This window comes from Microcaecilia unicolor, unplaced genomic scaffold (genome assembly GCF_901765095.1).
Source record: "Microcaecilia unicolor unplaced genomic scaffold, aMicUni1.1, whole genome shotgun sequence".
In the NCBI taxonomy this organism is placed as follows: Eukaryota; Metazoa; Chordata; class Amphibia; order Gymnophiona; family Siphonopidae; genus Microcaecilia; species Microcaecilia unicolor.
The window spans coordinates 218771-232836 of NW_021962925.1; the positions used below are offsets into that span (position 1 = coordinate 218771).

General features: G+C 49.0%; 1 protein-coding gene across 1 annotated transcript; it reads left to right on the plus strand.

The window, feature by feature from the left end:
* The first annotated feature begins 3468 nt into the window (after window positions 1-3468).
* LOC115458674 (inhibin alpha chain-like) lies at window positions 3469-13071 on the plus strand. The gene is made up of 2 exons (XM_030188504.1): window positions 3469-3786; window positions 12308-13071. Exons 1-2 carry the CDS (start codon window positions 3495-3497, stop codon window positions 13054-13056), a joined length of 1041 nt encoding a protein of 346 aa, XP_030044364.1. The 5' UTR covers window positions 3469-3494; the 3' UTR covers window positions 13057-13071.
* Window positions 13072-14066: the final 995 nt, after the last annotated feature.

Here is a 14066-nt window from a genome sequence, read left to right on the forward strand (position 1 = left end):
TTCCCACAAGGAGGGAAGGAGGGCCAAAGGGAGGTGATCTGCTGCCTGCAGCATTTTCACATGGAGGTGAGAGGCGCTGTGATTTCAATGCAGGGGGCCCGGCCCGGTGGGGGACGGAGGGGGGCGGACGGAGGGGGGAGGGGGAGCGGTGGCGGCGACCTCGAGTGGGGTGGGAGCGGTGGTGGTGACCTCGGGGGGGGGTGGAGGGGGAAGCGGCAGCAACTTCAGGGGGGGTGGAGGGGAGAGTGGCAGCGGGGCCCCGGGGGCGGCCTTGGCCCGGGACCGGCCCAGTCTCTTGGCAGCCCTGGATAGAAGCATGTCCCAAATCATGGTGCAGGGAAGGGTACAGCTCCCATGCGATGATGCAGGGATGGGTGCAGCTCCCACGATAGAAGCATAGAAACATGACGGCAGGTAAAGGCCAAATGGCCCATCCAGTCTGCTCTTCCTCCGTAACCACTAACTCTTCCTTTTCCTAACAGACACCACATACTTATCCCACACTTTCTTAAATTCTGACACAGTCCTTGACTCCACAACTTCCACCAGGAGGCCATTCCATCCTTCCACCACCCTTTCCTTGAAATAATACTTTCTTAGATTCCTCCAAAGCCTATTCCCTCTTAACTTCATTGTATGCCCCCTCGTTCCAGAGATTTCCTTCATTAGAAAAAGGCTCTCTTCCTGTACATTAATGCTCCTGAGATATTTAAACGTCTCTATCATATCTCCTCTCTCCCAGCATATACATGTTGAGGTTCATAAGCTTATCAATTTTGTAGCCGCCCTCTGGACCAACTCCATCTTTCCGTAGGTTCGGTCTCCCGAACTGCACACAGTACTCTAAATGGGGCACTCTCACCTCTTTTCTCCTGCTGGTCATCCCTCTCTTTATGCACCCAAGCATCCTTCTGGCTTTGACCGTCGCTTTTTCTACCTGTTTGGAAGCTTTAAGGTCATCAGACACAACCACTCCCAAGTCCCTCTCTTCCTTCGTACACAGAAGCACTTCACCCCCCATACTGTACCATTCCCTTGGATTCTTGTAACCCAAGTGCATGATGGTACCGGGATGGGTGCAGCTCCCACATCATGGTGCAGGGATGGATGCAGGTCCCGTGTCATGGTGCAGCTGCCATGTGACAATGCAGGGCTGACTGCAGCTCCCACATGATGGTACAGGGATGAGTGCAGCTCCTATGTGATAATGTAGGGATGAGTGCAACTCCCATGTCATGGTGCAGGGAAGGCTGCAGCTCCCACATCATGGTACATGTACTACATGATGGTGCTGGGATGGGAGCAGCTCCCATGTCATGGTGCAGTTCCCACGTGATGATGCAGGGAAGAGTGCAACTTCCATGTCGTGGTGCAAGGAAGGGCGCAGTTCACACGTGCTGGTGCAGGGATGGGAGCAGCTCCCACATCATGGTGCAGGGAAGGGTACAGAACCCATGTGATACTGCAGGACTGGCTGCATGGTTGAGTACAGTTCCCACACCATGGTTTAGGGAAGGGTGAAGCTCCCATGTGATGATGCAAGGATGGGTGCAGCTTCCACATCATGGTGCAGGGATGGATGCAGGTCCCGTGTCATGGTGAGGGAAGGGTGCAGCTCCCACATGATAGTACAAGGATGGGTGCAGCTCCCATGTTATGGTGCAGTTCCCACGTGATGATGCAGGGAAGAGTGCAACTTCCATGTCGTGGTGCAAGGAAGGGCGCAATTCGCACGTGCTGGTGCAGGGATGGGAGCAGCTCCCACATCATGGTGCAGGGAAGGGTACAGCACCCATGTGATACTGCAGGACTGGCTGCAGGGCTGAATACAGCTCCCATATGATACTGCAGGAGTGGCTGCATGGTTGAGTACAGTTCCCACATCATGGTTTAGGGAAGGGTGAAGCTCCCATGTGATGATGCAAGGATGGGCGCAGCTTCCACATGATGGTACAGGGATGAGTGCAGCTCACATCTCATGGTGCAGGGATGGATGCAGCTCCTACATCATGGTGCAGGGATGAATGCAGCTTGCATGTGATGAAGCAGAGACGGGTGCAACTCCCATATGATGAAGTAGGGATGGGTACAGCTCCCACATAATGGTAGAGGGATGGGAGCAGCGCCCATTTCATGGTACAAATCCTCCATGATATTACTGGATGAGTGTAGCTCCAATGTGATGGCACAGGGATGAGTGCAGCTCCCATGTGACAGGGAAGGGTAGAGTACTGCAGGAGTGGCTGCAGGGCTCAGTAGAGCTCCCATGTGATACTGCAGGAGTGGCTGCAGGGCTCAGTAGAGCTCCCCTGTTATACTGAAGGAGTGGCTGCAGGGCTGGGTACAGCTCCCTTGTGATACCACAGGAGTGGCTGCAGGGCTGGGTACAGCTCCCATGAGATGCTGTGGGAGTGGCTGCAGGGTTGGGCACAGCTCCCATGTGATACCACAAGAGTGGCCGCAAAGCTGGGTACAGCTCACATGTGACATTGTGGGAGTGGCTGCAAAGCTGGGTACAGCTCCCTTGTGATACCGCAGGACTGGCTGAAGGACTGGGAGCAGCTCCCTTGTGATACTACAGAAGTGGCAGCAGAGGCTGTGTACAACTCCCAGGCGATACCACAGAATTGGTTGCAGGGCTGGGTTCAGCTCCCATGAGACATTGCAGTAGTGGCTGCAGGGTTGGGTAGAGCTCCCATGTGAAAGTGCAGAACTAGGTATAGCAGATCCAGGGCTGGACACAGCTCTGATATAATAATGTCCATTAACTGCAGCTCTCTTCCCATGTGGCTGTAGAGGGCTGGGCACAGCTCCCATGTGCCACTCCAGGTCCCGGTGCAGCTCCCATATGAAAATGCAGAGCTGGGTAAAGCTGTCATATGGCAGTTGAGGCTGGATGAAGCTTTCTTATGCCAGTGCATGGGTGGGCCCCACTTCTGTGTGTGACACGGGAGGCTGAGCTGGACTGAACACTCCTGCACTTCCACACTGCTGGGCTAGGTTCTGTTAATGTGACAGTGCCAGGCTGGGTGCCATTGTTATAGGTGAAGCTGAACAGAGCTTTGTGTGTAACTCTACAGGTTTGTACACTGGTCCTGTGTGATTCTAGAGGGCTGGGTACAGTTCCCATGTGGAAGCTCAGGGCTGTGCACCACTGCTGTGTGAAAGCACGGGCCCTGGTGCCAGTCCAGGGCTTAACACAGCTCTTGAGGAACGGTGCATGGTGGCTGGTTGCTGCTCCATGTGATAGTGAGTAGATGGGTTCTAGGAACCCATTTACTGTCCGAGTATTTCTGCTTTGCTCCAGTCTGGCTGTATCCCTGCAGGCAGACACCACATTCCAGAGCTGTCTACGTTTTTCCCAAGTGGGGACAGATTATTCAATATCATTTCAATGCCACACCAGCCCTGCGCTGATAAAAACAACCAAGCTCTACATGCCCAGAAGCACAGCTGAAGAGCTGAGCACAAGAGCAACTTGCCTGCAGATCACAATGGCATTGCTGCACTTTGTCCTGCTTCTGGCTTGTATCCTGGGGCCTCCAAGGTGGGTCCTGAACTGTGAGACCACTGAAGCTGAGCGCAAGCATATCCTAGCAATGATCCAGCACAAGATGCTGGACTTCCTGGGACCAGTCCCTGGTGTGAGGAACGTCACTGATCGGGAGCAGAGGGACACACACAGGAGAGGAGTGCAAGGAACCAGGATGCTCAGGCGTCAGACTTGGGACCAAGACACCAGGATGCACGAGGACAGCACCCAGGTTATCCTTTTCCCTTCCACAGGTGAGAGAGGCAGGGACACAACAGGGGACAGGGGCTGGAGGTCTATTCAGGAGATTATCAGGCACTATATGACAGTCACTGCGTCACCGCTCAACCTCTCCGTCTCCTGGGAAGGGCAAGCCTAGGTGGTTGCCTAGGGCAGAAACTTCTTGGGAGAGGCAAAGAGCATATGCAGTCAAAGCAAAGCAAAAGGCCCTGACTGCCAAACTCAATCATTTTATTGATTAGGATTCTGTTCACACTTTGTTCCGCTATAGCTCAAGGTGACTTACATTAGGTATTGCCCTGTCCATGAAAGACTCATAATTTTCTACCACAGGCAATGCAGAATTAAATGAGTTGCCCAAGGTAACAAGGAGCAGTGGTACAATTTCAACTGGGCTCTCCTGGTTATCATTTCAGCACTCTAACCACTAGGCTCCTGGGGGGGGAGGGGCGGAGAGTAGAGGGCACAGACTAGTGGCCTCAAAAGTGCCTCAGGGAGAGGGTGTAAGACTGAAGACATGACTAGAGAACCCACTACTATGGCACCAGCTTTGCTGTCACAACCTCATTTTACAGCTGTCACTCTCTAACGATAACCCTCCTCTCTGTAAAATCCTCATTATACACCTGTCACGCTCTCACACTAACCCTCCCCTCTGTAAAAACCTCATTATACAGCTGTCACCCTCTCACACTAACCCTCCTCTCTGTAAAAACCTCATTATACAGCTCATCCTCTCACACTAGCCCTCCCTTCTGTCAAAACCTCATTATACAGCTGTCACCCTCTCACACTAACCCTCCCTTCTGTCAAAACCTCATTATACAGCTGTCACCCTCTCACACTAACCCTCCCTTCTGTCAAAACCTCATTTTACAGCTCACCCTCTCACACTAACCCTCCCTTCTGTCAAAACCTCATTTTACAGCTGTCAGCCTCTCACACTAACCCTCCTCTCTGTAAAAACCTCATTGTACAGCTGTCACCCACTCACACTAACCCTTCCCTCTGTCAAAACTCATTTTTCAGCTGTCACCCTCACACTAACCCTCCCCTTTTTAAAAACCTCATTATACAGCTGTCACTCTCTGACGATAACCCTCCTCTCTGTAAAAACCTCATTGTACAGCTGTCACCCTCTCACACTAACCCTTCCCTCTGTCAAAACTCATTTTACAGCTGTCACCCTCACACTAACCCTCCCCTTTGTAAAAACCTCATTGTACAGCTGTCACCCTCTCACACTAACCCTCCCCTCTGTCAAAACCTCATTTTATAGCTGTCACCCTCTCACACTAACCCTCCCCTCTGTAAAATCCTCATCATACAGCTGTCACCCTCTCACACTCACCCTCCCCTCTGTCAAAACCTCATTTTACAGCTGTCAGCCTCTCACACTAACCCTCCCCTCTGTCAAAACCTCATTTTACAGCTGTCACCCTCACACTAACCCTCCCCTCTGTCAAAACCTCATTTTACAGCGGTCACCATCTCACACTAACCCTCCCCTCTATCAAAACCTCATTTTACAGCTGTCACCCTCTAACCCCCCCCCCCCTCTGTAAAAACCTCTTTTTACAGCTGTCACCCTCTCACGATAACCTATCACAACCTCATTATACAGATGTCACCCTCTTACACTAACCCTCCTCTCTGTCAAGACCTCATTATATAGCTGTCACCCTCTCACACTAACTCTTCCCTCTGTAAAAACCTCATTATACAGCTGTCACCCTCTCACACTAACTCTTCCCTCTGTAAAAACTTCATTGTACAGCTGTCACCCTCTCACACTAACCCTTCCCTCTGTCAAAACTCATTTTACAGCTGTCACCCTCACACTAACCCTCCCCTTTGTAGAAACCTCATTATACAGCTGTCACCATCTAACACTAACCCTCCCCTCTGTCAAAACCTCATTTTATAGCTGTCACCCTCTCACACTAACCCTCCCCTCTGTAAAATCCTCATCATACAGCTGTCACCCTCTCACACTCACCCTCCCCTCTGTCAAAACCTCATTTTTCAGCTGTCAGCCTCTCACACTAACCCTCCCCTCTATCAAAACCTCATTTTACAGCTGTCACCCTCTCACGATAACCTGTCACAACCTCATTATACAGATGTCACCCTCTTACACTAACCCTCCTCTCTGTCAAAACCTCATTATACAGCTCACCCTCTCACGATAACCATCCCCTTTGTCAAAACCTCATTATACAACTGTCACCCTCTCACACTAACCCTCCCCTTTGTCAAAACCTCATTTTACAGCTGTCACCCTCTCACACTAACCCTCCCCTCTGTAAAATCCTCATCATACAGCTGTCACCCTCTCACACTCACCCTCCCCTCTGTCACAACCTCATTATACAGCTGTCACCCTCTCACACTAACCCTCCCCTCTATCAAAACCTCATTTTACAGCTGTCAGCCTCTCACACTAACCCTCCCCTCTGTAAAAACCTCATTTTACAGCTGTCACCCTCACACTAACTCTCCCCTCTGTCAAAACCTCATTTTACAGCTGTCACCCTCTCACGATAACCTGTCACAACCTCATTATACAGATGTCACCCTCTCACACTAACCCTGCCCTCTGTAAAAACCTCATTTTACAGCTGTCACCCTCACACTAACTCTCCCCTCTGTCAAAACCTCATTATACAGCTGTCACCCTCTCACACTAACCCTCCCCTCTGTCAAAACCTCATTTTACAGCTGTCACCCTCTCACGATAACCTGTCACAATCTCATTATACAGATATCACCCTCTCACACTAACCCTGCCCTCTGTAAAAACCTCATTATACAGCTGTTACCCTCTCACACTAACTCTCCCCTCTGTCAGAACCTCATTATACAGCTGTCACCCTCATACTAATTCTCCTCTTTCTGTCAGCTCTTACCCTCTCACACTACCAGTCCTCTATCTGACATAATCTCATACTATGGCCATTACCCTCCACCCCTCCCCTCATATCTCAGTGACCTCCCCATTATATGGCTGTTACCGATCACCCTTCTCTTCCTCACTCAGTGGCCCCCTCATTATAAGACTGTAGGCTCTTCAACCTCCCCTCCTCTCTCAGTGAGCCCCTCATTATAAGACTGTCACCCTCTGACCACTTCTCTCACAGTGACCCTCTCGTTATAAGGCTGGCACCCTCTCACCACTTCTCTCACAGTGACCCCCTCGTTATAAGGCTGGCACCCTCTCACCACTTCTCTCACAGTGACCCCCTCGTTATAAGGCTGGCACCCACTGACCCCTTCTTTTCTCACAGTGACAGTCTCAATATAAGGCTGTCACCCTCAGACCACTTCTCTTCTTCACAGAAGTCTAACAGGATGAGGGTGGGTTAGGTGAGGGATAGGGAGAGCCGGGTGGATGAGGGACAAGGAGATATGCATGGTGATAAGAGGGTGACAAAGTAGTAGGATTTCATGGTTTATAATGAGCTAGAAAACCCAGATCTTTGTTAAGTCCTGTCTGGTGAGAAAGTCCTGGTTGGAGAAGGGTGAAAGCTTTGGTGCTGTCCCTGTCTCACATGTGTCTTGATATGCACACAACGTTTTCAGCCGGTTCTCCTGGTCTTTTCTGCTGTTTTCTTGCGGTCCTGGAAAACAGGCTGTGGGGACAGTAGTGTTGAGGGCTGCCCCCCTTCCTACAAATGTGCCACTTCTCCATGTTGCCTTGAAACTGGACAAGTTTGGTGAAGATGAAGGGGAACTCATCCTTCTCATATGCTAAGCCCTGGTCCTCTGCAGTTGTGCAGGGTTCATGCTTCCCCGCCTCCCCCCAATTTTACATCTTTTTATCTTTCTCTGGGCTTTAGCTGATGTTATGATTTAGACTATCATATCTGTGGTAATGGTAATCTGGTTTTTATTCCACTAGGAATAGGCAGGGGAAATTTGCAAAAAGATTCCTGAAGGTCTGGTGGAAATTGGGGAAGTGTGTGTCTGTTAAGAAAAGTACCCTAAATTCCAGAAACTTGGAGGTATTCTTGTTTTTTAATGGTTAGTTTGATTAGTTTGGCTGTATTTTCACATGTATGCCTGGCCTCTTTATTTGTAAACCACATGTAACTGATAAAATATTTGCAGTATAAAAGTATTTTTAGCTTAGTTGGGTTCCCTGGATTCCTCTGAAGAGGCAGACAGTGCTAAACAGAGTTTGATTATCATTAAAACTGAGGTTTGTCATTTGGCTGTCCTGTTACTCCATCATTTTGCACACATTACTGCAAAATGTGGTTATATATGTAAGTACTAAGTGTTGCCATACTGGGACAGACCAAAGGTCCATAAAGAACAGAATCCTCTTTCCAACAGTGACCAATCCAGGTCACAAGTACCTGGCAAGATCCCAAAACTGTGCAATACATTTTATGCTGCTTATCCTAAGTAGCTGTGTCGAGACACGATTCAGCTAAATGGTGTGGGTTCCCCCAGAAGAAGCATAGAGAAACAGGCACTGTCGGGGCTTCTACACACGCCAGTCTGAATGATGGAGTTTATATGCTCCTTAAGATAAGTGTCTTTTGTATACGTTCATGCATATTTGCACATTTTGGTGTGGCAATATAAGTTATGTTTTGCAATTACAACATTAGGGTGGAGGTGGTTTTAGTCGATGATTAAACCTATGCATGTCGATAGAGTCACCAGGGGAGTGATATGAATATCCGTGCAAAAAGATATGAGACTCCACCTTGTTGTTAACTGCAAGTATTCTTAGTGATTTTCTCCTCAATTTATATATTTTAGTATCCTAGAAATAAGCAGTGGATTTTCCCCCATTTTAATAATGGCTTATAGACTTTTCTTTTAGGAAGCTATCCAAGCCTTTTTTAAACCCCGTTAAGCTAACTGCTTTTACTATATTCTCTGGCAACGAATTCCAGAGTTTAATAAACACATTGAATGAAGAAATATATTTTCTCTGTTTTGTTTTAAATTTATTACTTTGTAGCTTCATTGCATGTCCCCTAGTCCTAGTATTTTTGGAAACGGTAAACAAGCGATTCACATCTACCTGTTCCACTCCACTCATTTTATAGACCTCTATCCAGTGGTGTGCTGGTAAATGTTTAACAACAGGCTCTCTCCCCGGTCCACCTCTGCGCCCCCCCCCTCATCCACCTCTGCCTCCACCCCCCCCCCCAAAAAAAAAAATTGCAGAGCTGGCTATAGCCAGGGAGTGAGCCGGGGGGGGGGGGGGGCAATGCATTACTTCAGGAAAAAAAAATTAAATTAGCCCAGGTTCCAATCTAATTCAAGTTTAAAGTGGGATACAATGCCATAAATAAGTAAATAAATATAAACTTTTAATGTTGAGCACCTGATTCTCAAAGTGGACATATTCCAAACACTATAATGAAAATAAAATGATTTTTTTCTACCTTTGTTGTCTGGTGACTTTGTTTTTCTGATTGTGCTGGCCCAGTATCCGATTCTGCTGCTATCTGTCCTCTTAACTCAGTTTCCAGGGCTTCCTTTCCATTTATTTCTTTACTTTCCACCTTTCTTCTTCATTTCTTGTCCTACATCCGTAAGTAAAAGCTGGGTCCTCTGCAGACTTGACTGTCCAGTGGATCCAGCTTCTGCCTATTTTCTTCATCCATGTACAGTTTTTCTCCTCTCTTCCTTTTCCCTTATCTCATCTCCTTCCTCACTCTTCTCTCCCCTCCATCCATGTCCAGCATTTCTTCTCTCTCCCTTCCTTCTCCTCCATCTATGTCCAGCAACCCTCCTCTCCCATACCCTCCCCTCCATCCACCCATGTCCAGCAACCCTCCTCTCCCCCTGCCCTCCCCTCCATCCACCCACCCATGTCCAGCAACCCTCCCCTCCCCCTGCCCTCCCCTCCATCCACCCACCCATGTCCAGCAACCCTCCTCTTCCCCTGCCCTCCCCTCCATCCACCCATGTCCAGCAACCCTCCTCTCCCCCCTGCCCTCCCCTCCATCCACCCACCCATGTCCAGCAACCCTCCTCTTCCCCCTGCCCTCCATCCACCCATGTCCAGCAACTCTCCTCTTCCCCCTACCCTCCCCTCCATCCACCCATGTCCAGCAACCCTCCTCTCCCCCTTGCCCTCCCCTCCATCCACCCATGTCCAGCAACCCTCCTCTCCCCCTTGCCCTCCCCTCCATCCACCCATGTCCAGCAACCCTCCTCTCCCCCTGCCCTCCCCTCCATCCACCCATGTTAACCATCTCCTTCCAGCCTCCCCCCCCAGCAGCCTATGTCAACCTTCTAGCCCCTCCCCTACTCAACGCCAGACATTTCCTGCCTTCTTCCAGCTCCCCCTGATTCCCGCTCCCCTGGTTGTCCATCATCTCCTGTCTGCCCTCAGCTCCCCGATAGCTCTCATTTCCTTCCTGCCGCCGCCCTGCCTTTAAATATTGTATTTTTCCTCGAGTCGCGGTGCTGGCATTGAAAGCAGCAGGCTCGGCTCAAGCCTTCCTTCGCATGGTTCCGCCCTGTTCTGATGTATTTCCTCTTTCCGCAAGGGCGGAACCATGCGAAGGAAGGCTGGAGCTGAGCTGAGCCTGCTGCTTTCAATGCTGGTGCCGCGACTCGAGGAAGAATACACTATTTAAAGGCAGGGCGGCGGCGGCAGGAAGGAAATGAGAGCTATCGGGGAGCTGAGGGCAGACAGGAGATGATGGACGACCTGTGGAGCGGGGGAGCCTGCAGCTTGCGGGGTGGGGGGAGGAGAGGCAAGCCGGCTCGCACTCGGTAAACAACCGGCTCGCAAGATGCCAATAAATTTAACAACCGGCTCTTGCAAGCCGGTGCGAGCCAACTCCAGCACACCACTGCCTCTATCATAACTCCCCTCAACTGTCTTTTCTCCAAGCTGAAGAGCCCTAGCTGCTTCAGCCTTTCCTCATAGGGAAGTTGTCCCATCCCCTTTATCATTTTCATCACCCTTCTCTGTACCTTTTCTAATTCCACTATATCTTTTTTGAGATGCAGTGACCAGAACATCCGTCCAGAGTCCATTTCTCTGAAAAGGGCCTGGGCTCATCACATCCCACCAATTATTTCTCTGTGCATGGGGCAGATGGTCAGAATCACACTGTTCAGTGTGATTTTGCTCTGTGTCCAGCTGCAGCATCATTCACCTCCCCCTGCCTTTCCTGTTGTCCAGTTATAGCATCTCTCCCCTCCTCCTGCCTTTCCGTGTGTCCATCTGCAGCATCTCTTCCCTCCCCTGCCAGGAGAATAAGTATAGAGAGAGAAAAGAAGAGGACCCAAGACAGAGCCCTGAGGTACACCAACTGATAGTTTGATAGAAGTGGTGGAGGATCCACCAGAGCATACACTAAAATGTGACGGGTTGTCTCTCCCAAGAAAACCAAGACGGAACAAAGCCAGAGAATGTTTGTGCTTCCTATAATTTTCCTTTTCAGCGCAGCCCATTTGCCCTTCCTCCAGGGAAACTATGTGGTTGTCCACACTAATGCCTTGAAAGAGTAGTCTCTCTGGACTCTACACTGTAGGAGGGCTGGTACCCAATGGCCCTAGCTCAGAGGTGATGATGAAGGAATGATCTTAGGGTCACTGTGAATAATACAATGACTACTGCCAGTATGTAGCAGTGGTCAAAAAAGCAAATAGAATGTTAGAGATCAATAAAGAAGATGGAGAACAAAACTGAGAATATCATTATGCCTCTGCATAGGTCCCTAGTCCATTTGCACCTTCAGTACTCTGTGCAGTTCTTGTCATGCAATCTCAAAAAGGATATGGTAGCATGACGAAAACAATAAAGGGGATGGAACATCTCCCTTATGAAGAGAGGCTAAACAGGTTTGGGTTCTTCAGCTTGGAGAAAAGATGACTGAGAGGGGAAGATATGGTTAGAAGTGAGTGAACTTGTTAAATTGGGAATGGATGGGGGAGGTGTAGCCTAATGGTTAGTGCAATGGCCTGAGAACCAGATCCAATTCCCACTGCAGCTGCTTGTAACTGGACAAGTCACTGAACCCTCCATTGCCCCAGATACAAAATAAGTACATGTATATAATATGTAACGGGGTCTAATTGTAACCACAGAAAGGTGGTATATCAACTCCCATCCCCTTTCCATTGTTTAACCTTTCAAGCAACACCAAGACAAGGGTATGCACCATGAAATTAGCACATTTAAAACAAAAGTAAAGTCATTTTTCATTCAATGCATAATTAAACTGTGGAAGATGTTGGTAAAGGATATGGTGAAGACAAACTAGGGCAGTTGGGTTGGCAAGGTAGAACATGTAAAGTACTTTTTTCACTCAATAAGCATTCAACCTGTGGAATTTGTTGCTAGAGGACGTGGTCATGGCAGTTAGCATGGCTAGGTTTGAAAAGTCAGTGCAGAGCCTGGAGAGGAAATCCCCATATGCTGAAAGCCCCACTTTCCCTGGGATATCTGCTGGGTCCGTCTTTGTAGCCTGGATTAGCTGCTGCCAGGCCTGATGGATCTTGATCTGACCAGATATGGCTTTTCTCATGCCTTCTGTTCTTCTCTTGTAGATGTGCCCTGCGAGGACCCTCAGAAGCAGCTGCCAGTTGGCGATTCAGAGAATCTTTTCACCTATCTCTTCCAGCCTTCAGCACACATACTCAGTCGCCTCGTAACATCTGCTCAGTTCTGGCTCTACACAGGTTCTCTTCCGTCATCGAGTGGACAAAACCTGTCTACATTCCCTGCAGAAGTTCTGATCCTGTCCAAGAATGGACATATTAACATGGAGCCCTCTGCAGTCTACACTTCTGACAACTGGACATGCTTTCACTTTTCACAGACATTCCTTCCGTATATTTCCCAGAAGTTTTTTGTACTGCTGGTGCGCTGCCCAGCCTGTCCGTGTGTCTCAGAGCCTGATAAGCTACCCTTTATTCTGTCTGTCACAAACCCAAGAAGTACAGAACGATCTCGACGCTCATCTGTGCCCTGGTCACCAGCAGCTGTGAAAGTGTTGCAGAGGCCTTCAGATTTGCTGAACCATAGCCAGTGCCATCGGGCTTCCCTCAACATCTCCTTTGAGGAGCTGGGCTGGGACAAGTGGATTGTTCATCCTAGCTCATTTGTCTTTCATTACTGCCACGGCACCTGCTCAGACACCGCCAGCCTGACCCACAGGCTGGGCCTCAATCTCTGTTGTGCTGCCCTTCCTGGCACCATGAGCTCTCTACGGGTCCGTACCACCTCCGATGGAGGATACTCCTTCAAATATGAATTCATTCCTAATCTCATCACAGAAGATTGTGCCTGTATATGAGACCCCACGAGGTCTCACCCTGCCATTACTCTGCCTGTATGTGAGATTTAAAAAGATATCAGTCATCTGCCCCAGATTATTGTCTATATGTGAGAATGCAAAACGTTTTACCATCACCTCCCCCCCCCCCATTACTGTACCTTTATGTGAGACTAGAAGGACCTCACCACCATCATTTCCCCAAACTACTACATTTGTATGTAGGGAGAGACTCAGTGGGGGGGGGGGGGGGGGGGTAGAAATGTAAAAGGAAAGGGAGAAAGTGTGAGAACAATGTTTCAGCAGGAATTTTACATGGTGCTGGACACAACTGTTTATTTGAGGTGGGGGAGGAGGGGAGGCCCTGACTGAATCAACTGAGGAGCAATTGCTCAGCACTGGAAAAGAGAAGGTGTGTGTATGTTTCTATATCTCAGGTGGAGACGGTCTCACATAAATGACATTTATCTTTGAAGATTTAAGCTGGAGAGTCCACTGTACTAATGCACGTGTTCTGGTAAACTCTGTGAGCTGAAAACTTCCTGTCACTTAGGGGGTCTTTTGCAAAGGCGAGCTAGCGAATTTAGCTCATGCTAAATGCTAGAAATGCCCATAGAAATATATGGCCATCTCTAACATTTAGTACATACTTATTTTTAGAGCTTGCTAAAAACGCTAGTGCACCTTTGTAAAAGGACCCCTTGAACAAATTCCTGTAGGAACATCTGTAAACGGTTATTAAGGTAGATCTGGACAAAGCCACAGCTTATCCCTAAGGTTACATAGCATGAAATCTTTATACTTTTTGGCAATCTGCAAAGCACTTGTGAGCTGGACTGACCACTGTAGGCAACGAGATGGACTCTGGGTCTGTCAGTTCAGCAATGCTTATGTTCTTAACTTACTTGGGCAAATTCCTTTGAAACTCTGCTCGTACTGTCTCTAGTCTTCCATTTGTGGAGGTTTTTTGCACATGGCCTATAAATCTCACTGTTGGCGCAGTCCACTCTAGCGTCTCTGCTTTGTATCAG